The sequence below is a fragment of the Oryzias melastigma genome, linkage group LG9 (assembly GCF_002922805.2).
Source record: "Oryzias melastigma strain HK-1 linkage group LG9, ASM292280v2, whole genome shotgun sequence".
In the NCBI taxonomy this organism is placed as follows: domain Eukaryota; kingdom Metazoa; phylum Chordata; class Actinopteri; order Beloniformes; family Adrianichthyidae; genus Oryzias; species Oryzias melastigma.
In genome coordinates, this window is record NC_050520.1 from 24,904,824 (window position 1) to 24,929,142 (window position 24,319).

Genomic DNA, 24,319 nt, shown 5'->3' on the forward strand with positions numbered 1-24,319 from the left:
CTTTTTCTTCTTTTGCCAATTGAAATTAAAACGACGACAAAAAGTAAAAGTTGATCAGTTAAATAATAAGTTTTATGTGGTTCACTTGATTCACTGCAGCACTTAAATGCCACTGACCTCAAAACCTTGTTTTAATGTAAATATTAACTGACCGGTTTGCAACATTAAATACTTCATTCAAAAACTGTTCCAGTTTGGAGGTTCCTAAAAGGTCGTTCTTCCTTTGACTGTTACTATTACTAATACAGGAGCAGCCTTGTCTATGAGGCCAGATCTCACCTCATACTTGTTCACTAGGGAGAACCAAAGTTCAGTGGACACCAAAGAACGGCACTCAGAACAACAGGAGTTGGTTGTAAGGATTCAAGGTTAAAAAAATGAAAATTCGCAAAATGTTTCCTTAAATTGGTTTATTTTGAGCTTTAAGAATTTATTTCACTGTAATTTTTAAACAGTAGACCTGAGATAAATCACTTACCAAATGTTGAACTGCAAGGATGAAGGATTTAGATAATCTGGGTCATGTAGTAATTTTTTTTAATTAACTAGGAAAAATACAGTTATTTTGAAAAGAGTGATGCTCCCGTCATTTTTGATGACACTGAATATTAAATGAGTGAAGAAGATGGAGTTGAAGTGGCAACTAAAGCAAAAGTTTCCCTTATGCTTGTCAGGCTAAGAAAATTAAAGGATGAGGAAGTGATCCCAAAAATTCTTTAAAGCATCTTAAGAACCACAAAAACTATTTTTTTTCTTAAGGTATGTCTATACAATAACTACATAGATCCACTTATTAAATACGTTTCTTAATTTATAGCATATTGCACCATAAAACCACATTTTTGCTGCATTTATTCACTCTTTTTTTTTTTTTTAACTTATGTTTTTTGGATAAAGTTAAAGAAAACAGCAAAACAATTTAACGATGACATGGGACCTTGAACATTTTTTATGTTCTTGTCATTTATAAAGGATTTCTGGTCATAACTTAACTGATACATTTAAGTAGAATTTCTTGGAGTTTATAAATTACAAAATCTGCAAACAGAAAAAAGAAAAAAACAGAAACTATTTAGGGTATTTTAAATTTTGTTTTATTAACAATGCATCCCTTTGATAGGATTGTATGTTTCTTTAGGTCATCAACGCCCCCAAAAACATACTGTACACATTATACAAGGGAAACCACGAATCAGGCAAAAAAAAAAAAAATCTTAAATTATAATACAGTCTTGAGGAAAAATATAAATATTTTTTTTCTTCTCTGGTTGAGCTCACTATGGTACAGACATATAATAAATAGATCGGGTCTGAGGTCACTCAGCTGATCTATGAATCATCTCTCTACGAGTCCATTTGTTGTAGCAGCATTAGAGCAAAAACAAGCCAATGGAAACAGAGAACCAAGTTTCCCTGGAAACCATTTACATTATCTTTCAGTCATCACACTGCACTACATCGCACCTTCTCCTCCTCCTTTGTCCTCCTCCTTCCCACCCAATCACAAAGCGTCATAGTGGATTGGGAAAAAAGATCAAGGGCTCATCATATTTCTAACAATGTATGGCAGAATGTAATGGCAATCTATTTTCTTTGTTTGTTTGTTAAAAAAAAGAGGTTTTACAAGCAAGAAATACATTAAGCAACTTTGCCATGCTTGTTGAACATGCAGTAGAGGTGAAGCACACAGGTAAGAAGGCATTGTGAAGAGCAGATGCAGGAAATATCTGAGAGGTTTGGTTCTGGATCTGTAATCATTTTACAAATAACTTAAAAAACAGAGCATTCTTGAAAACCTACATTTCTGTAAAGCACGCTAAAATCTGTATGGCAGAAAGAAAAAAAAACATATTAAAGGTCCTATCAATACGGTGAAGGCTGGAATAAACTAGCATTAGACTACATGCTACTCTCATTATGTACTGAGTAAAAGTGGTAGATATAATGATTTAGAAAATACAATACTAGAGATGTTTGATTGTCTGAGAGAGGAGAGATAGAAAAGTAATGAGCTGTCTGTGCTGACAAGAGGCTACAGGTTGTAGAGAGGGATGAGGTGAGAGAAGTGAACGCACATATTTGGCGGGAACGGATCAGAAGTCAGAATGAGGGCGTGACCTAGCGCAGTTAGGTTTTTAAAAACAACAAGATCCCGTGTAGTGTTATGTAAGGTCAGAATAAATCCCAGGTCGACAACATGCTAATTTTCAAAGCAATACAGAGAAAATGCTCCACTTTAAAGTGATTTCTGAACAGAACTTGTCTATTAAGCTTGTCCTTTAGCAGAATGTACTTTTGAGTACTCCTCAAGATTGGCGATTCAAGTGAAAACAGTATTGGATGAACTGCTTCTTCGTGTTTTTTCTTTTTAAAAAAGGAGTCTAAACAGTGTTAGGTGTGTTACAGTTGTTTCCAGAGACTGGCATTTTTTTTTTCTGCTTCCAGCTCAAATTCGCCGGAGGAAACTTGAGTGATGAGTGCGTCCTCCTTTTTTCCTTGGCCATGTTACTCTGTTTTAGGCAACAGAAGCACGCCAAACAACCTCCTGTGCAAGGAGCATTAGCTTTTGCAGTCCATCCGTGTTTGTGAGGAGGCAGGACCGTAGCTGTGCAAGAAACACAAAGGGCGCGAGGAGAGGGATCACGATTCTGCTGGAGGGTTCAGATCCTCCTCAGCAGGTTTTGGTAGTTTTGTCAAGATTGCCTCTGCTTCCTCGTACATCTAAGAGACAAAAGAATAGAATACATTTAGTTTGTTTATGTAAAATAAAAACAAATAAAGAGCAGTTTGATTACTTACTGGCAAAAATTGCACATCCTGGAAGAGTTCTTGTATGAAACGCCTTGAGGTCAGGCGGAACATACAGTGGGACAAGAGGTGTGAGACCTCGGAGTAGAGGCAAATGTCGTCGAAAGCATACGGAAACTTCTCCTTTATTCTGGGGACAGAGCAGACTGCTTAAAACAGGAAGAGAAGAGGTGCTTTTGATTTTATAGCTGAGAGAGGAGGATGAGTCTTACGTCAGAAGTCCTGTTTCGTGGCCTTTGGTTCCAACTGAGGAGCTGAGGTTGATGATGAGGCGAAGCACCTCCTTCCTCAGCAGGACTCGAGAGGCAGGGCCGTCCTCTGATATCGCCTTTCCACCTAGAAACAGACATTTATAGTTCTGAATACTTGCCACCTGTCAAACTTAACATTTTCTCGCCACTGCCAGACCGCTGCACCGCACTTGTCACTGAAATCCCATTTCAAATCACCTTAATTTGCATCTGTACAATTGACTTAACATTGAAACTGGCTGCCTCCGCCGCATGAATCGCATTCAGTGTGAATGCACTCTTAGAAATATCCTCTTACCGATGACGATGTCATTCGCTGTGGGAGTGCTGGACATGGAGCCCTGTGACACAGCAGCATCGCTGCAGCCAGACACCCCAGAGAACTTCGACTGGGGCATCACCTCCAAGCGATGACCACTCTGACCTCCCCATGACTGGAAGTCCACATAATCTAGTAAAGAAAAAGAAAAAGAAAAACGAATTTCTGAATCCTGCACCAACTTTGAAATCCCTTTGAGTTAAGTTTGGCTCCTCACCTGTCCGGGGGTGGGTGCTGTTGATCTGTGGCTGTGTGGGGCAACCGAGGACGATGGAGCCCACACAATAGAGACAGTTTTCCTCAGTGTGCTCCTGCAGGCCCGTCTCCTCTGAACCCACCACGTGGTTCTGGGTGTCACCTCGGCACACGATCAACTCAGAGATGCTAAACTGTTGCTTCAGCAGCGGGAGAGCAGGTCGATCTCCTGCAGAGACGATCACACACCCCTAACATAAATATCTACAATGCTATCCTTACAAATCTTTCAAATTAAGTGACTCATACCGTCTCCGTCTCCAAAAAGGAAGCGCTTCCTCTCCTCTGAAGGCGGGCTGATCCTTTGCTGGAAGTAGGCCGCGTCTCGAATGTGGAAAATATCGTTGATGTTCATCGGCAGCGCGAGGCCGATGTAATCGTCGTTGCACCCGAAAGTGACGCTGGAGACCATTGAGCGCACCGAGGAGCAGCGCTGCAGAGTGCTTTGGTTAATGGGGCTGAGAAGTTCCTCTTTGTCCAGAGAGGCAAAGCTGAGAGCTTTCAGGAACCTAGGCAGGGCGAGCGGAGAGGTGCGTGAGAGGATCTGGGGCGAGAGGCTGGGATGGAGCAGGAGCAAGGGGAGTAAGTAAAAACACGTTTGATCAAAGTTAACTAAACTACAGTCAAAAATGGAGACATTTGTTCCATTAGAGTCGAGAAAAAGCATCAAAACATTTTTTTTTATTTGCTAAATGGATTTTCACAGGAAAACTGAACAAGGCAGAGGTATCTTCACTCACAACTAAAGATCACAGCTAATACTAGTCACATCTGTACATGGAACTTATCTATCTGCTCAGATCAATAAGTGGGACAGCGGGGATCAACAAAATAAATCATTTTCTCTGAGCTGATCAAGCTACAGGTCAAAGCAGTGGCACAGCAGTAGAGCTGAAACTACTCTAGAGAAGCAGTCTGTACGAAGACTCTACTGAGGAGGACACTGTGTAGGTCCACCCACCGCGGTACAAGTGTTCTGGACAGCCTGCGGTATGGACTTATGGTGTTGGGTTCTGGACAGGTTCGCCTCCTATCTGATATCCTGACAGAAACAGCAAAAACACTTCAATACCTGCGGTGGTTGAGAGAGAAACCAGAACCCTAGGAGGTCACGTAGCTGCTAAAGCTACAGTGAGAACTGTGGCAGAAATCATTAAGAAGAGGAGATCTTTCTCTTGAAAGGAAGATAACAACACAACCATCAGGGATGACTGACCTGCGAGGTGTTAATCTGGAGTCCAAGCTGCCGGTTTTCATGGTGATCGTGTCGGTGAAGAGCACATCCTTAGCGGGTGAAGCCAGCGCCTCGCTGTGGGACAAGGACGGGTGTATCCTCTGCTGCTGCAGCCTCTTCAGTGTGGCGTAGCCCAGCGCATCTCTAGGGCTGGTGTACATGAAGCTGCAGTCAGCCAGGCTCTTGATGGTGGTCACCGAGGGAGACTTGAGAGACTGGGCCCGGCGGGGGAGAGTGTGCGAGGAGCCCGGCGGTACCAGGGAGACGTTGGGGGACTTGGATGAGGTGGACATGTGGTTGGTCTGCGGCTGCGGGGACGGGGAGGAGATGGTTTTGACCGTCTTGGCAGAGACGACGGTGTTGAGGCTCACACAGTCGGAGGAGTCGGGCTCTGGCTCCGGATGCTCGGGGTTTCCCACGGTCTCCCGTGAGGGGCTGGAGCTCATGGAGCTGATGCCGCTGGTTGTGGTGTCCGTGTTAAAGCTCTGGCTGCGGCTTTTGAACTGAGTGCCCCCTCCTCCCCCGACAACGTTCCCGCCACTGGAAGAAGAGCTGCCGTCTCCCGCTAAGCGCTCTCGGCTGCTCTGCTCCTTCTCTCGACTGTGGGGCTCCACGGGTCCGTGTCCAACGAGACCGCCGAGGCCAGAGGACCCTCCCCTCGCCAGCCTGTTGTCCACAAGATGCTCCTCAGAGTCCCCTTTGGTCCCAACGAACGACGTCTCCAGACTAACTGTTGGACTCTTTGGCATCCCTCTGCCGTTAAACACAGAGGAGAAGACGTCCCCCTGGTTTGGACTGTAGGCTGAAGGTTCTGTCACTGTCCTGGTCCGCCTCATGCTCCCAGTCATGAGCTCTGTTGGTGTGCGAGAGCCTGACAGGGTCTTTGGGTCACTGGTGGATCTCAGTTTCTTGCTGGGGAGGGACAAGGAGTTGAGGAATCGGGGACGAACGAAGCGCGTGGAAGCCAGGATCGTAAAGGGGCTGCGATCCTTGATTGGTTTGGAGTGGAAATACAGAGAGGGCTCATCCGACAGGTCCAGAGGATCACACTTTTCATCATCCAGGATATACATGTCTGAGAGCACAAACAAGAAGTTGGCGTTAAAACTCCACAAACGCCTGAAGAATTCAGTTTAACTGCAACAATTCTTCAAAAACACCCATCCAAACACTAAAGAGTCCATCCCACGTACTTGGCTGAGACTCACTCTCACTGTTGTGGCGGGAGCTGGTGGACTCCGAGTTCAGACTGAGCGTGCTCGGAACAGAGGACAGCTCTGAAGTCAGCTGCGTGTCAACCTCGTCCGGAGTGATGGGCCACAGTGTCCTGCGACTGTGTCTGACCGCATCCCAACCGTACTGCTTCAGCACCTCGCAGCCTTGCTTGGTCTTGGAAATCACTCCGAGCACATAAATACAAGTTCTGTACATGAAGAAAAAAAAACAAAAAAAAGAAAGGATGCAACTGAGACTCTCTGGCAACGACATCTAGTGGCTGTTTTACACTGCTACACCTGCTGTGCTCTTTGTTGCGTTGACACAAAAAAATAGAATAAACCCTTTTTCACAGTGACATCAGACAAAATGGCAACAGGGCCGGAAATGCAAATAGTGACTTCCAGTTTATGGGTTTAGAGCAGCAGAACGGACAACTGAACACTGTTTAACACAATTTTACATTAATAATAAAAGGCAACTTTACCAATTTCAACAGACATATGTACAATATTTATTTAGTGAATATGGAAAGTTAGCGTTAGCTTAACTTAGAAGAAGACAATCTTAAATATATTTACAATCAAACAAGCAGCATTCAAAGAAGTACCTGTAACCTTCATCTAACTTTGACCGGGTTTTTAGAGAGAAATAATCCACGACTTGTTTAATATCATCCATATGAATTTGGGGAAGCAGCTGTGTAGTATTCTGCAGACAGGACTCCATACATTTGTACTTTGATTTGTGAACCATCTAAGAGAGGAAAACTAATACAACCAGGTAGGAACTTTATAAAATAAATATTGTACAAATTTCAGTTACAATTGGTTAGGTTGCCTTTTATAATTTACATAAAATTGCTTTAAACAGCATTCAGCTGTCAGCTTTGCTGTTCTAAACCTGTAAACTCACATGTGTGACGTCACATGAAAAGGGTCTATTAATCAGTCGGAATGTTTGCATCGCCTTCATCATGTCTGCGTCTGACGTTCTCTTCACGCAAACTTTATGGAGGTGTTCTATGCATGGATATTGCGGGAAAATGCAGGGTTTCTAAATACGCAAAGGAGACGCACTGCAGACAGATCAGTGTAAATCCTGCATAAGGAAAGAGAGAAGCTTACCCTCGCACTGACAGAACCTCACAGTGCTGCGCCAGCGTGAGGATATCAGGAATGACATTCTCTTCCTGCAGGAGATTCAATCCCCAGTTTGAAGAGCCAATGTTGCCCTACACCACAAAAAATCCCCAAAACATCAGAAAAATCACTCGTTTGCATTTGTGAAAGTCACTTCAGTCAGAACTTTTACTAACCAGAGCCCAGAGAGCAGCCTTCAGCTGTTTAATTCCTTCCCAGGTGTCCAGCATCGGGGAGCGGATTGTGTAGCTGAGGTCTGGAACCATATTCTGCACACAACAAGAAACCCGTCACACAACTGAAGCAACATAAAAATTCAAACTGAGAAACAAACTTAAGATGTCATACCTGAGACTCTAACAGATGACAGCCTGTCTTATCATGGACAAGCTGACCATACAAGTGCACAGGCAGATAGACATTTGGTCTTTGTAACCTGCAGATGGATTCAGAGAGTCAGAGTAAAAACCAGAGAAGCGCTGCGTCGTATCAGGTTCTAAATAAATCCATCATCTCACCTTTGGTTGCTGCGTCTAACATAGTTGTCCCCATCGACAGGTTTGCGGTAAGTCGTCAGTGCTTCATTGAGCTGCTCCTCTATCAAGTCCACATACTTTAGGTTGTACTCCTGCAATACGGAGGAGATAAGTCAAACTCCAACTACTATCAATATCTGTCCTAACCTTAAGCTTAAGAACGCCTATTTTGAAAAACATGGTGCATTTAGATTTAATATTTAATATTTAAAATAACACTCCTGATACCTTCTGCCATTTATCCAGCTGTTTGCTGACATAACCCCTCTCATTGAGGTAGGAGAAACCTTTGGGAATGGACAAGAACCTGGAAAATGACATTAATATTTCATTAAGGACTTTTATGATTTGTAATGACTCATTTTACTGATATGGAGTCCATTATAATAAACAAGGTGAGTTAACAATACACAGAATTATGAAGCATGCTGCAGTTTCAGTATGTGACACATAGGAAAGTGACAGGAAACAAGAAAAATACAGAAAAGATAAAATGATAGAACACTAAACATGGTCACAAAATTAAGTTTTATCCTGTGTTTTAAATATTTGCATTTTAAACAATATCTATTTGTAACTGAAAGGATGTTGAGAACACGTGACATGTAATCTCTGTCCATTTTAAGGACCTTTGATCATCTTTTTATCTATTTAAAACATTTTCACAGTGGTCTTTTAATTAAGATTATGCTGTTTTTAGCCAAAATAAAAAAAACTACTTCATTTTCTAGGACACAGCTTCTGCAGAGAAGCAAGTGTTGATTAGATTTCCCCTCTTTTTTGTCTGCTTCTGATTCTCAACAATTTGAATATAGAAATTAAGTGGTTCTTTTTTATATCATGGTTCACCTTTACTTTTTTTCAGCACACTTTTTAAGGTGTAGAAAGTGTGTAATGTGGGATCTTAATGCTTTAAAATAGCTACAATCCTACTTTGTGGATTTCACCTATCATGGTTTAAAGTAAACCCCGTAATAAATGAGGGAACACTTGTAAAAAATGCAACTTTCAGCTAAATTTTCTTAATACACATGTCCTCTATCATGAAAAAATGTTGCAAGAACGTGTCAAAAACACAAAAAACATTATTTTCATCAGAGTGAGTCTTTAAAGAACATTTTTGGGGCTACAAAAGTGAAGATCCTCTTTTAGCATACTCTGTGTATTTAGTCGTCTTCCACACAAATATCCTTAAAATGTGGGTGTAAGAAAACATTAGCTTCCTTCAGCAAATTCAGAGGAAAACTAAAATCAAAACTTGGTTAAATTTACAGATTTCAGTAGCAATTATAAGTCAGACCGAAATAACCTTTTCATGCAACAACTGAAACTGTTACATGAAAATTGAGACTGAAATAGGCTTAGATGATGTTGAGATGGTTACTAGAAGAGTAGTTCTCACCCATTTTTACAAGGAGAAAAAGTGTGCAAACTTCACACAGAAAACCCACCTGAGGAGCAGCAAGAGGCCTTTGTCTCCCAGGTGGGACACGGCGGGTTTCAGCTGGATCAGAGCGTGAAGGTTGGCCTGTGAAAGACCAGTTCAGCTTAATCTAAAACCAGTTTCTAACATTATGTTTGTGTTGACTAACAGAAATATACATATATATATCATCTGCTATATATGACATCTGCTTTTTAAACATCTGCTTTGAGTCACTTTTCATTCACCTTATCTTCACACGCCTCGTCCAGTATGTCCAGAGCCTCCATGGAAACCGCCTTACTGTGGTCGTGAAGCTGAGTGACCAGCAGCTCCATGCCCCAGCTGCTGAAGAACTCCACGCCCGCACGCAGGAGCACACGGAGGTGCTTGGTGGCGTACAGCCTGCACGTCTGCTTAGTATGACAAAAGAATATGCTTTTTAGGAATTTAAAAATAATTTGCATAGAGCTGAATTTCTTTATAATTTTACTCAATATATATCATTAGTACTTGATTTCAATGTTATGCATACATGATACTTTGTAAAATGACTCATGGGGTCGTCTTACGTCAGTAGCTGCAGTGAGGACCTTAGAGAGGATCACTCTGGCCAGACCGTCTCGGCTGTAGTCCAATGTGGTTACGGCGAGTTTCAGCACAGCGTCCTGGTTCTTTATGGAGCACAAATTCAGCAGGCTGCAAACACCAAAATGCAGGCAAATTATATTTATTGCCAACACGCTTCACACACATAGAAAACAAACCTGATGGTATTTCCATTTCAATAAAAGAAAACTATTAAATGACTTTCTTCAGACTCTGTAAGCTTTGAAAAGCTCTCACCATTGAAACAGGCCACATTTCTCTAGTAGTTTGACTCCTTGTGGGTGTGGAGAGAGAGTCCCAAGGAAAAGGAAGTAGTGCTGGCTTAGTGTGGTGAGTAAGCCGTTGCTCTGCAAACAGCGGTCGGGCTTCAGTCCTGAACAGGAGGACAGCCATGACACCATGTCCCGCACTAGATCCTCCAGGTACCCCTGACCGTCCTGCGACAGAAGAAAGAGCAGACGAGGAATAAAAGAACTCAATATCTAGAAGGAATCTAGGTGTTTGTGCAATCTGATCTAACCTCATCTGAGTCCATGAGGAACTCCACAAACTGGCAGCCGACCACAGTGAGCTGTCGAGCGTTTGGGTGGTCCAAGGCTAACCCAGCGTACAATTTACTACTGGGTTTATAAAAATACAGCAGCCTTCGAACAAACCTGCAGCACAGAAAGAGAGTTTAAGATGTCAGAATGACATTTTACTGAGTTTTTAAACATTCAAAAGGATCACGCCGTCTTACTTGTGCATCTGTTCATCTTTGTTGTTCCTAAGGTTGACATTTGGCCACTGGAAGAGAACAAGAACTTAAGAAAAGGATGGACAGATGTGCATCTGTTTTACAGCATGTGAACGGCCTCACCTTCAGGATGGTGGCGATGAGCACCCAGTTCCAATCCAGGTTCTGCTTGTGGTTGAGAATCTGACTGTCTCTCAGGTTCATCATCAGTGCTTCCTCTGTGTCCTTAAAATCAGAATAAAACAAAACTTGATTTGACAGCAAGGAAAAGTAAAACCAACAAGCTTTCGTGTTTGATAATGGCTTTGATTCTTTACTAATATGGATTCCCTTCATCCAAGGTGCTTTTTTTGTGCAAAAACATGTAAAAACTGTGTATGTAAACAGAAAAAAGGCAATCATTCTAAAAATAAACTCTATTTGGATGATTTGTTGAAGTATTGTGCTGTATATTGAATTATATCGCTTTAAAAATGATTTTTAAGTTGTAACATGATGTTTACACATTTTTATAAAGAAATGCACATGCATAACTTCTGTGGAAAATACTTCTGAAAAAGGAAGTTTACCTTTATCACATAGATGTCTTTTTGGACTCGTGAGTGGGAATCTCTGCGGTTGTGCGTAGACACGGACTTGCGAATGATGTGATCCAGGTAAAGACTGTGCGGTTTCAGACCTTTCTTCTTCTTCTCGTGGAAGCGCTTCAGATTGTTCACCGCTGCACTCGCACGACTGGAAAACAAACAAAACAAACAAAGCATTATCTTCTGAACCCATAAAAAATGTGATAACTACAGAACTAGTTTACATAAAAACGGCTCACACCCATAATTTCACATTTTAGATCTTTATTAGGACAAAAACTTGCATCGTTTGCTGACGTTAGAAACGAGAGCTGCAAAATAGAATATAGGGGGATCTGTAGATTTCCTTTAGAGCTCAACACCAGTGTCCTGTTCCGTCATCAAATTTTCTCTATTGATTTCCTGATAGTCAACAGTATAAACGATTGTAAGCACCTGGTTCCCTTAAATTGAAGCAGTGATAGAGCATCTCTATCCAGAATTTGAGAGTTTCTTCCATAATAAACACCTGCTCTGGATGATAATTATTCTCCGCGATTAACAGAGTATTTTCAAGCTGCTTCTGAGTAAGCTGATGGCATTTCTCCATGCAGGCTCGCCATAAGTGCGTGCACTCCTGTGTGTGTGCCTAGTGCACAGGCTGGTGTGCTCTTCAACTGCGCTTGCCTTCTGGGAAATTAATGCAGCACCTTCTGAAGCAAAAGTTTCATACAAGTGTCTTGAGTTGTCTGAGTTTTTGTGACGAACCGGAGGAGTCACGTGACTGAAAAAAAACTGTGAATACGTGAAACTGCAAATAAAAAATAAGCGTGGGGACACTGTATTAATATTAATACATTTGCGGTGCATTACAGTATACTATATCCTTGGTGAAATCTTCATGGGCTGACTGGTCATCAGCCACAAAAAGGTTGGGAAGCACTGGTCTAGAGTGAGTTAACTTGTGAACAATTCATCCTTTAATGACAGGGACGTCCAAACTGTTCAGAACGGACACTTCTTGAATCAACAGATGAAGCCAAACTCTTCTCTGAGATTTTGTCTGACTGAGATGTCGCATTATATGATGTGTTCACAATTATAAATCATGAATTAATCAAAGTTTTGCAAAATTATAAATCTCTGACAGGTAATTGCAAACTAAAAAATGAAAGAACTAGTAAGAATTAGGGATGTAATAATTAAAAGTCTAATTATGATTGTGAGTAATTATACTGTAGAACAATGAGATCATATTCTAACATCTTTGTTAATTTGTCCTTATTTTCTAATCAATGTATTAGCTGAAATGTGAAACAGGTTTGATAAATCTGTGTTTTGTAGTTTTTATTGTATTATTCCATTATTTTTATGCTTAAATTACCATAAATCAAAATCAAATCAAATATTGAAAATGATAAAATATTATTTTTTCTAAATTATTTGACGGTTAGTTTGGAATATCTCAAAAAAACTTAAGACTTCTAAAAAAAAAGATTTAATAACAATAGTTTTTAGTGTTCAATTTAATTTAGTTACAACCCATCAGCATAAGTCGATCGAGCAACACTTTCATGTTTTGCGTGCAAATATTTCCGGACATAATTGCGTTTGTTTGTAGTGATAACAGTTTTCTCATGAGGAGGAACAGAAGCCCGGGACAGACTGAACTCACAGTCGTTTCTCTTGGGGGATGTCAAACGAGGCCGCCATGTTGATGAGGGTGGGAAGGCAGTGAAGGTGGTGACTGTGGGAGTGAGGGAGGATGGTGTTTGCCTAAACAACACGAGCAGAGAGGAGGAAATCAGACACACGCTGTCAGGAGAAATGACATAAATGCTGTTCTGTAACAAATTCTTCAAATTCATAAAATATTTTACACCACAGATTAAGATTTTATGTTTGCTTTTTGTCTTTTTTACCATGTGTAGAAGCTCTCCAAGGAGGATGGTGGCTCTGACAGAAAGCTGGTCATCACTGCTGGTCACCACTTCCACCAGCCCCTATACAGCATCGGAATGAAGCGAAGCAGGGAGTTTGTAGTCTGTTGTAGTTTGTACGTAACAACTCCAAGCTTTTTAAAAAGATGTTTTTTCGTCTGTTCCTGATTCACCACGATTTAAATGAGAAAACTACTTAGCAATAATGTCATGAGAAAATGCTAATTGAAGACATAGAAAATTACATTTTTCACACACACAACAGGTGTGCCAAAATATCGATATTGTGATACATCGCGACATTTAGTCCATTGAGATTCTCAATGGATTCTCACCAAGTATTGAACTTTTATTTTCATTTGAAGAGGCTGCAAAATGTTAGATTCATCATTTTTTGGTGAGACGTTCCACTGGCTGACGAGAGCACCAATGTGTCTATTATTTGTTGCACCAAATAAAACACAAGTTGTTTATTATGATTGTGATCAAACTAGAAAATAAATGGGGATATATTTTCCTAAAAAAATGTGCTCTTCTATATATTGTGATTAATTAGAGATTATTTTTACCAATTATCGCAAGTATTGCGATATCATCATACTGCGAGCTATGTATCGATTATAACATCGAATCGTGAGGTGGTCAGTGATTCCCAGCCCTAATTGTCACATAGCAATTTAGAATTTATCTTGAAAGAAAAAAAAAAAGAATTGAGAGTAAATTGAAAAAACTCTGCCTCACCTCTAACAAACTGCTGTTGATGAAGGCTAAAAGAACAAACGCCAGGTAGTTGTCCATCAGATCGGGTCTAATGAAGAAAAAAAAAATCAATATCATGAAACCATTCAACATGAAACAGTTGCTATTTTATTAGCTAACACAAGTCACCTCGATCGGGCCCGATGAGGAAGGACGACTTTGGCCTCAGCAGCAACAAACCCATCTGACAGTCTCCAGGTGTCCTGGAACCTGGCTGGGTCTGTGGGGTAAAAAACCAAAATGATCTGAACTTAGAACGGCGTAGACATGCGCTGACCCGGGCTTTAAGAGCATCCCAGACTTAAACGGTACAAGCATGCTTTCTGTCGCCATCAAAAACATGCCCACGCTCATCTGGGTCTACATAAACTCAACAAATTCTAACTTACTGGACATTTTTTTTTTGTTTAATTTTATCCAAATGTTTGCATAGAAATAGGAACCAATTTTAAAAATGCATATACATTTCTATTTGAGGGCTCCATTAGTAGATAAATTAAGGAGTAAAGGGATATAAAAGTTTGCAAAACGTTTAGCCTAAAATTAACAACAACCAATCAGGACACAGAACAAAAACAATGTTTAAAAAAACATGTAAAATTGCACAGAAAAAAATCTGTAAGAGCGTGAAAGGTGAACCGCGATACAGTGAGGGAACGCTGTAATCTCATTTTTAAAGCTTTTGTTAAAGATACAATAAGGATGTTCTCACCAACACTTTGGAGAGCTTCGGTGAAATCCTGGGTTGCAATGGGCACAGGGAGCCTAAATATTTCATAAAACACCTCCAACAGGCCTTTCTGTTGGATGAAAAACATCTGCATTAGAGGACATTCAATATGGACAAAAATCGAATAAAAAAACTAAGAAAATGGTTTTAAAACTGTTTGCTGTTTACTACAGTAAACTCCAAGAAATTTTTTTTTTTTATTATTTAAAAAACTGTTTCATAGGTTCATGTCAAATACAAAATAATTTACAGATATGATTAATCAGTATATTTAACTTTACGCTTTTGTTCATAAACTGAATAAAAGTAAAAGCCTATATGACACAGGTTGATGGAGTTTGTTGTGCAGCTGAAATTATTAATACAATTATAGTTATAACAGCTAAAAAATCTTTCTCACAGATTACAATTCTGACTTATTTTGTAAATCATTTCAGATAAAATCACCTCCTAAAGGACTCTGTAAAGTGTGTTTTTTTAATGTTTTTAAGCATCTGTTATGTAAATTCACATTTTAAAATGTGTAGACAAAAATAATTTACCCGAACTTCTGTATTTGGTATGCAAAGTAATCCAATCAGAGACTGAATCCCAGAATTTCCATCTTTGCAGAGGTTAATAATCCCTGTGTTTCAAAATAAAAGACACAAATGAGGATCTTTAGCCACAGATCTCTACAGTTTTCACTAAAATGATGATGTTTATGAGTTAATTTGTCTTACCAGACCAGGAACGGAAGGCAGCAACTATTGCCATTCGGCTCGATAAGAAACGGGCTTCTCTATCCTCCCTAAAAAAACAAACAAAAAACTACAAAGTCAAGACAAAAAATTGTCATAACTTAAATATTTTTTGTATAGAACTATTACAAAGCCATGTGAATAAGAAAATGTGACAAAGCAGCGGATTGAGTTTGCAGCTCTAACAACAAATACATGTAAAATCCTGCACTCATCCATTAGTATTGGAATGCAACAGTCAACAGAGCAAAATGTCAGATACTTGATCATTGTGTTTCCACTGTCACACTGATACCTTCTGGAGTCCCACACACACACTCACTTGATTTGCCCTTCAGCTGTGTCTGCATTGTGCCGATAGTGAAAGTCGGTGAAAGGTGCGAGGATTTGCTGCAAGACGAGACAGAGAAACGTCAATGTCTTTGCACTTTTCACCACTTGGACAGCAAGAAACTGGTATTGTCGGAGTACCTCTAGCTCAACGTCCGTGCGGACATACTGCCGGGTACACGGGTGGTTGAGAAGGTGGAGGATGGTGGTGATCAGTGCTTCGTTGATGCGACTAAGCTGACAGTCGATGACACTTTTTAGAATAGTGCTGAGACCTCCTCGTTTGGCGACCACCTCTGGGTTCTTCAAGGCTACAAAGAAACAAATCAGAACATTTTGCTAACACCTTGGAGGAGATTCCTCTTTACTTCGTTTGATGACCCCTCTACAACCTTTGAAATAACACCTGTGACTTAAGACTGAACGCCACAGCATCACCAAATGAACTGCGAAATCCGAGTTCCCCTTTTCAAAGCTCGCCGTTTCACTTGCAGTAAGCCAAGTAATCTTTAACTTTAAAACGGAACTCTTTCTAAGCACAGCTTGTGCAACCTTTTCTTGAAAAAGCAGAGGACTGTGCATCCTCAGTGATGTGGATGTGTACATTTGTGATGCTGTCGGACAAAAAAGTAAAAAAAAAAAAAAAAACTATTTCCACACACACTAAAAACAGATTTAAGAGGAAAAAGCAGCACTGTTACAGATGCCCGAGATAGTCATTTAAAATTACAGATAAGCAGTGAGCACTGCTTTCTAGAAACCTTTAAAAGTCTTCTGATACAGCAAGTCAGAGTGTTCAAATCAAAACTCACTTAAAGTAATCTTGTCAACTTTTTAACAGCTTTGATACGAAGAGCTGAAAAATCCAAAAATGTAGCCATCTTGAATAAAAAGTATCAACATCGTGTCACTTAAACATGTCATCAATCAAAAGTGAGTTTATAAACACTGATCACCATGTGAACGTTTCAAAAAGGAAATCTGCACAACCACGTTACTGTGGTCAGTTCTTATGACTGTTCGTTCTGGTCTGTACAGACTACAAACCAACAAATCAATATTTATGAAGACTGGATCGTGTGATGGAAGGTAATGCCTACATGCACTTTATGGGTCTTTGTGTTTAAATGATGCAAACATAACCTGTAGTTACTGTATGTGTCGTTTATGGTAACAGCAATCAGTATGACCAACTCTCTCATTTGAAGAGGGGTCTTGGTCAAGGATATTGCGTATTTAAATGTTGTTTTTTTTAATACAAATGTCACTCATTTAACAAAATAACCGGCAACAGGTAAAATCTTCAAAGTAGGATTCCAGATGTTTAAGACTATAAAACCGCTCACTACACACTTTGTACAATTTTCTCAGACAGACATGGACATTTTCATTGTTTAAACTCTCAAAATTCAAACTTTCACAGAAAAATTAGTTCATATTTATAGAACAAAAACAAAGGGCTGATAGCAGTTGAAGATTTATTCTGTACAGGAGACAGCCTGGAGACTGATTGACAGGGTCTACAACCAATCAGCATGCAGAACACGATGTGCTATTCCAGAAGAGAAAAAAAAGTAAAATCATGCTAAATTGCACTGAAATAAATCAGCAAGACTGCAAAAGGTGAACTGTATATATACTTAATTAGACATCTAATTGAGTTTTCCAGCTCATTAGTTGGAGAATCTTTTAATCAAACACACTGAAATAGCTGGATTTGAGCCGTTTTCAATTAACCATTAATTAATGTATTTGCCCTATTTCACTTTTTTAAAGTTTTGCTCAGATTTGCATGTTTTCCATTCATTTTGATTTCCACAATATATTTAGATTTTTGTATTTTTTTATTGCTGCTTCCTGTATTTTTCTCGACTATGAGATCAAAGAAAAAAAAAATTTAAAAGCATTTTCTATCGAAACATCTCACAGCAGAAAATTGTATCTCCATCCCAATGCCAGACACTTACCCAGCTCGCACACAATGGCGATAGCAGCACGAACCATTCGGTCTCTCTCCTGCAGTCCATCGGTGCCAACAGCTATTAGAGAGTTTGCGATGGAGGTGGGGAACAGCATCGCATTGACACTGATAATCTACAGAGATGAGGGAAAAAGAGAAACATCAGGGAGGCTCCACAAACAACAAGCCGTCTCTTTATCACAATTAGACACTGTAAAGTCAAATGAAACTTTCAGCATTTATCTAATAATTCTGTCAAGTGATGGCATAAACATTTATTGATATTCACAATAATTTTTTTAATTTGACATAAATTGAAGATTTACAATAAAATATTGTTAGAGGGTTAAACTGTCACTACAGAAACAATAACCCTATTTTATTTTGAAAAGCAACTTCTTTAGGATGTAAAAACTGCAGGTTAAAACACGAGTCCAAGGATTAAGTTACAGGCTATGAATTCTTCCTGAAAAAGATCACATCCTGTCTGTGCATGTGTGTATGTTTCCCTTTTTGTGTGAGTGACTGAGGATCGTTTACAGTAAACTAACCAGCGGAACTATAAATAACCTCACATGCAGATTTATACAGACAGTCCAAAGCTAACGCTGCTGAACCAGTGACTCTTTTTTTTTTTTTAGGTTATAAACTAACAGAAAGTTGATTCCTGCATCAACAAACATGCAAACGAAAACAATTACCTTGCGAACAAGTCGCAGAGCCTGAGTTCTCTCCCCCTCGTTGCTCTGCTGGATGTCAATGCATCTGAAATAAACAAAAAAATTATAATAATAAGTCCTGCTGGAGAGAACACGCATAAAAAATATTAAATGATCCAATCCATCTCTTACCTGGATATCAAATAATCCACCTGTAGTCTGAGGACCTTCTGAAGCACGCATGTGTCCCTAATGAGGTACCGAAGTGCTCGCAAACCTGCAGCACGCACTTCCTTTGCTTCGTTCAGCAAAGCCAGTCGAAGACTAGACATTGAAAGGAAATACAACAAATTACTTAAACATAGAGAAATATACCACCTAACATTATGGTATAATGTTATGAAATTCTGATTCATTCATAGGGATGAGTTTTAATTTGCCTTTTTTTAACTGATCATACTAACCAAATGATGATTTCTTCATATGTAAACCCAAACTGCTCCTCGTGATGACCAACACTGCAGAGGAGCTACAAATGAAGAGTAAAAAAACACAAGAACAATTTTTTTTTCAACCTATTTTTCAAATAAAAAGAGAACTCACTTTAAAACCAGTTTTGCATAAAGCTAAAAAAGCAAACGGAGTTTCATTGAACATCTCTGGCGTGCTGGCCCGTTTGCAGCTGGTGAATTGTGAACAGACGATGCAATTTGGCTGGTGGCAGACGTGGGTCGGTAATAATGAAAGTAAAACCAGCAGCACAGGCAGGTTCAAGAGTAGATATCGTTCGACCATTTGTTGTTTATGAATACATGTGGTTGTCACGGTTATTAACGTGGTAAAAAGAATCCAATTATTTATCCTCGTTCTGTTAAACCCCTTGCATCATAGCTCAGCCTTTTGCTACAGTTTAACAAGCATATTTACTTACAAGATGCATCATTGAAAATGTACCTTTTGAAATTGGAATTGATTTACTTCAAGCAATCAAAATGAAAAAACAAAGAAACCTAAACCTAGGTAAAAAATGTAGTCTGTATATGTTACATCATTGGACTCGTGCATATTTTTTTTAAATAAGGTATACCGGCAATTTCATGAACAAACAAAACTAGCTTGAAAAGGCAATGAAACAATAAAGAAACTGTATCCATCCTACATTTTGGTGACTCACAGATTTATGAATCTAAATTAGTTCAGGAATTTGGACGTCCTTTATTAGTGCCTACAGAACAGGTCCTCCATCCTTTATCAGGAGCCCACACACAGACAGTGGGAATGAGCCGACAGCCCATCGCTAATAACAGTCTGTACCTCTGACGTAATTGGATCTTCGAGCAAAGGATGCTGCCATTTCAGAGCTAATCTCTGTCTCTCCCTCTCTTCAGGTACTTCAAGGAGACTTACACAATAGATATGCTACCCCATCACAGCTGAGGAAGATACTCAGATAGCTGCTTTGAATCAACTCACAAAATATAAGCACATAGCTGAGCGGGAGGAGGAAGAGGAGGGTGGGGTGTGATGGGTTAGAGTGCCAGTGGTGTTGTTTCAAAACAGTTTGGATATTAGAGCCCAAGCGGGTGGAAGGAGAAGGGATGGAAGCATGTGACCACCTCCATGGGGGATTAAGTCACCCTTGCTATCCTGGAACCCTTATAAGGAATCAAAGCGACGGTGCTCTAATAAATGTGTGCATATAAACACACACAGGCAGATCTTTGCTATTAACCTCCATTCAGATTTTTTTAAATTTCAGATTATTCAACATTTCACTTTGGATTTACCTCTTCTTTCTATTTTTGAGCTGAAGACAACTGTTTGAAATACAATCAGGAAAGGCAGAAGTAGTAGGGGAAAATGATGTTTGATTAATTGGATTGGGAATAACTTTATTGTTCCAAAGTTAAATAATAGCGAGAGAGACGAAGCAGTTTAGGGACAAAAAAAGCCTACATTATTGCTCTTTAAAACCATATTTGTTTCCCTTTAAAACAATAATCAATGCTTCTATTAGAGTAAAAGTGAAGGCATGAAGACACCTCAGAGGTCAATGATTCACCCCAAAGCTTTTAGATCTATACTTGTTAAAGTCTGACTTTAAAGACCAGCTCAGATGGAAAATGTGTTTTTAACATATTCTTATGGCACTTTTCTTATGATGGAGGTCATATGCAAAGAAAAATAAGATTAAAATTGTATTTCTGAGTGTTTCTTTATTAAAATCACTGAAACATGAACATTTTAAAAATGATTATATTTGTCACGTAGAAAATACACTGGGTGGGTCATGAGTTTCCCGTTCCACTCCATTATGATCCTACCACTAGTTGACGACTACATCTGTGTACATTTTTGCTTTTTTGGCTAAAAACTGGACAGCTCTGATATTACTCAGCATTTTTCTTACACCACTGATGCTAGGTTGGAGGTGTGAGGGGCTGTAAGCTAGTGGAAAAGTGTGTAAAAGGATGGATGATGAGAAATGGTGGAGCTTACTCCGTTCCAACGGTCCCACCCACAACTCAGAGACAAATTTCTACTGTCGCTCTACAGAAACTGTAGATGCCAAAACTGTTATTTGACAGATTGATTGGTCACTCTGTGGCAGTGGGCGTGTCACTTGAGGAGAACGCTGGGATTGTATGAATAAGTTCAGCTGTTAGCATACGTGGGTGTCATGATGCTATTAATGCAAAGATGTATTAAATTATATTTTTTTTCTTTGACGGTACTTAAGATTTGCAAATGTTGCATGTTGTTGTAGAAGAAGGTTTGACATCGAGTAAGTCCATTCATAGCTGTCATCATATCGCAGCCACAAAATGGGAAATAAATAATATGTTCAATTAACCACTTTCAAACTTATTGTAAGTTGTGTGTATCATCAATAGTAAATTCCCAGTTTGCTCACAGCAGAACATGTTTTTGGTTTTCAAGAATCAGACATGTAGCCGCTACTGAAACTATGTTCTAGAAAACAACACATTGTTTTTATTTTTTTTATTTTGGCTTTACAAAAGTTGATCAGAGTGAGACTTTAAATGATGTTTTAAATATAAAAGAGTAAGCCAACAAGCCATTGGTTTTTGCATCACTAATCAAAGCAATAGTCTTTTGGCTATATGTGCAGGGCCAGATGGAGGTGAGACTCAACTGCTTGCTAAATGTTATTAAAAGTTGGTCTGAGCATTTCCTCAGAGGTTCTCTGAAATCCCTGATCTTGCTCTAATTTAGATGAACCTAAAATTGACTCCATCTCATTAACGATTATGCCACTAAAGTCATGAAGATGTGCTTAATGGAGAAACTTCACTTTTGCTACTAACATTTTACATAATCCAAATCAAATGAAGAACAGGAAAACAAAAAGAAAAACAAGTTAGGCTTTAAATGCATTAAAAAAAAACAATATTTCCATTTAATAGCCATGATATTAGTGTAGATGAATATAAGCTTAGGATGTTTTTCTATTTTTCTATCACCAGAGGTATTATTATATTAACTGTTGGCATCACAATGATAACAGCTCAGCCTGAGAGCAGCAACACTCAAAGAAAGGAAGAAACAGAAGAGGTCAGCAGCTGCATTTCAGGGGAACAGTAGTTCAATAAATCTGTAGTCAGTTGCATGCAAAGGTGTATTTTAATTTTTAAAACGTTTTGCAAAAAAGATGCTGCGACATTCCTACCTTTATGAAATTGTTCAGGTGGCCCAGTTTTCGCATGTTGCTAACTCCATGTGGTTTAGCCACATTTTGAAGAATTTCCCGGAAGTTTTCTGATGGTTCTGAAAGAAAATGAAAAGAAAATCATATGTAATCAGGAATAGCATTTAGCCACATCAATGGACAAAATACCATTGTTGTTTGATTTATCTTAATACTTTAATTTTTATGCAGTCTGATCTTAACAAGTTGAGCAAGTTTTAAAAGGATTATTTCATATTTGGACATCCATCCATTTTCTTAACCAGCTGTATCCATTCATGGTGTCCCTGGAGCTTATCCCAGCTACTGTTGGGCGAAGGCGGAGTACACCCTGGACAGGACCTCACAAACACACACACACACCTAGGAGCATATTAGAGTCCCCGATCAATCTATGAAGCATGTTTTTAGGTTGTGAGGGGGAGCACATGCAAACTCCACACAGAAAGAGCGACTTCTCCCTGAGAGGCTAGAGCGCTAGCCACTGTCACCACATCTTGACATCTCATATTTATAGAAACTACTGCTAGATATAGCAATCAATGACGAGATACATTTCTCAAAGACATAAATATATATCATCTTAATCCAAAATTACGCTTTCATTTTTCGAAACATTTTTATTTCATAAAAACAATTGATATTATTAAAAAGATTTAGAACTTCAAATATAAAGAAATAATAAAATACAGCTACAAAACAAAACAATATAAGTAATAGGGTGTGAGGAAAATGGTGACATTTAGTCAATAAAATGCCTTCTATGATGCTGAAATGAAAGTAGCAAAAAGTCAAATATGCCCCAGTGTGTAAATATATCCTAAAAATGTAAATACACTGGTTCATGAAGCAAAAACATATTACCCTTTAAAGAAACAGTGGTGTTACTGCAATGATATAGCTCGTTCATGTGAATATATGCTACAACACACTTTGAAAAACAATAATTTCCAGAAAAACAGGTGGACTTTGTGAGTTAAGTGTCCCCAACAGCCACAAAAGGGTCCAAACAAAGAATACAGCCGCTGGTTGATGTAAACAAACAAGCAGACAGTGCTGTTGCTAGAGAATCAAATTTAACTCGGCTGAGCAGCTGTGAATCAGTAAAAAATACACCCTATCCCCCCAGATGCATTGCTCAGCAAACCGGCTTAAGCTCAGGTTTTCTGACAGCCAGCGAAGCCCCGTGTATTAATGCAACACTAATGGCTGTCTCGCTAAATAGCAGGCTCTGCAGCCCACTCACACCTACCAAAACAACAGCGCATCGTCATGACTGGTTAGCTGTGGCAGCCAGCTAACGCTAACTCGGCTAGCTAGTTAGTTAGCTCGCTCTCGCCTGTTATTATAGTCACACGGAAAGGTTTTTGAACAAAACAACAACAAAGAAAATGTTTAATTCAAGAAATGCATCCACGTGGCAATCTCACGGTTAATTTTGAGGTTAGAATCTTGTGTGCATAGAGTCAACCCTAATCCATTTTGAGCAATAATAGCTTTGAGAATGATGAGCCTCTGCTTACCTCTACTCAGATCCAGCGGTACGTTCTCCTCCCCGCTGTCATTCCGCCCTGACAAAAACAAACGTAACGGACACGCTGAAGGACAGATTCAATACTACGTTGTCCGTGAGACTTAGTCTGTTTGCAATAAGATGCCATTCCAGCAAATAACGAACTGAGTTTTTCACGCTTACCTCGCATCCGAAGACTCCGGATAGGACGGCCGCGGAAGCTGGCCGCCATGTTTCCAGGAACATACACAACACCGGAAACTTCGCGGAATGTCGCGAGAACACGGACATCAAACGCAAACCGCTGCGGCGCATAGCACAGATCTGGGATCAGGTGAATCCAATTTAATCCTTTAAACTCCAGGAGGAATGAAAACATAATCTGACCTGGCGACTGAATGACAGCAATAAAAGACTGTTTATTCTGCAGCAGCCTCAGAGTTTTAATTGAAAATCTGAAATTTTACCTTAAAATGTACCATATTTAGCATTGATTGATGTGTGCTTATAAACACAGACAGAGGAGACACAAAAACAATCAGGATAAATCAGGATTAATACAAGACAATCAGTAAAATTGTAAAATTATTAAAATAATTAGAATCATAAAACAAAGTTACAGCAGCATTTTTCTTTAAGATGATCGTTAAGATTCCTTTTTAAGACTGTCTTTAAAAAAACAGTATAGACATATATATATATATATATATATATATATGTGTGTGTGTGTGTGTGTTTGTGTGTGTGTGTAAATGATTCCAGTCTCTGTGTGCTGCATAGTGAAAGAATAAAGACCCAAATAAGGATTTTGATTTAGGGAATGCTTATAGAATCTGTTTTGCAGACATGGTGCTGTATATGGGGGTAAAGTGTGCAAAAGCTGGC

At 39.4% G+C, this 24,319-nt stretch overlaps 1 protein-coding gene across 4 annotated transcripts; it reads right to left on the reverse strand.

Moving 5' to 3' along the window:
- Positions 1 to 1,071: 1,071 nt before the first annotated feature.
- On the reverse strand, positions 1,072 to 23,734 carry LOC112148283 (rapamycin-insensitive companion of mTOR). 4 transcript variants are annotated; one of them, XM_024275254.2, is made up of 37 exons: positions 23,618 to 23,734; positions 23,445 to 23,492; positions 21,904 to 22,001; positions 18,677 to 18,741; positions 18,405 to 18,536; positions 18,255 to 18,318; positions 17,561 to 17,687; positions 15,735 to 15,904; positions 15,586 to 15,653; positions 15,246 to 15,313; positions 15,066 to 15,148; positions 14,506 to 14,593; positions 13,923 to 14,013; positions 13,776 to 13,842; positions 13,017 to 13,097; positions 12,770 to 12,870; positions 11,098 to 11,263; positions 10,652 to 10,753; positions 10,532 to 10,578; positions 10,313 to 10,448; positions 10,030 to 10,229; positions 9,756 to 9,882; positions 9,432 to 9,596; positions 9,212 to 9,288; positions 7,989 to 8,067; positions 7,743 to 7,852; positions 7,573 to 7,660; positions 7,401 to 7,493; positions 7,210 to 7,316; positions 6,076 to 6,290; positions 4,850 to 5,942; positions 3,883 to 4,190; positions 3,596 to 3,802; positions 3,358 to 3,510; positions 3,021 to 3,144; positions 2,800 to 2,938; positions 1,072 to 2,721 (listed from the first exon to the last, which is right to left on the reverse strand). In XM_024275254.2, the coding sequence occupies exons 1-37, from the start codon at positions 23,664 to 23,666 to the stop codon at positions 2,641 to 2,643; spliced, it is 5,217 nt and encodes a 1,738-aa protein (XP_024131022.1). In that variant the 5' UTR covers positions 23,667 to 23,734; the 3' UTR covers positions 1,072 to 2,640. The 4 variants fall into 4 exon arrangements, with proteins under 4 accessions (XP_024131022.1, XP_024131023.1, XP_024131020.1 ...); XM_024275255.2 differs by having other exon boundaries at positions 3,883 to 4,142; positions 6,061 to 6,290; XM_024275252.2 differs by having other exon boundaries at positions 6,061 to 6,290.
- Positions 23,735 to 24,319: the final 585 nt, after the last annotated feature.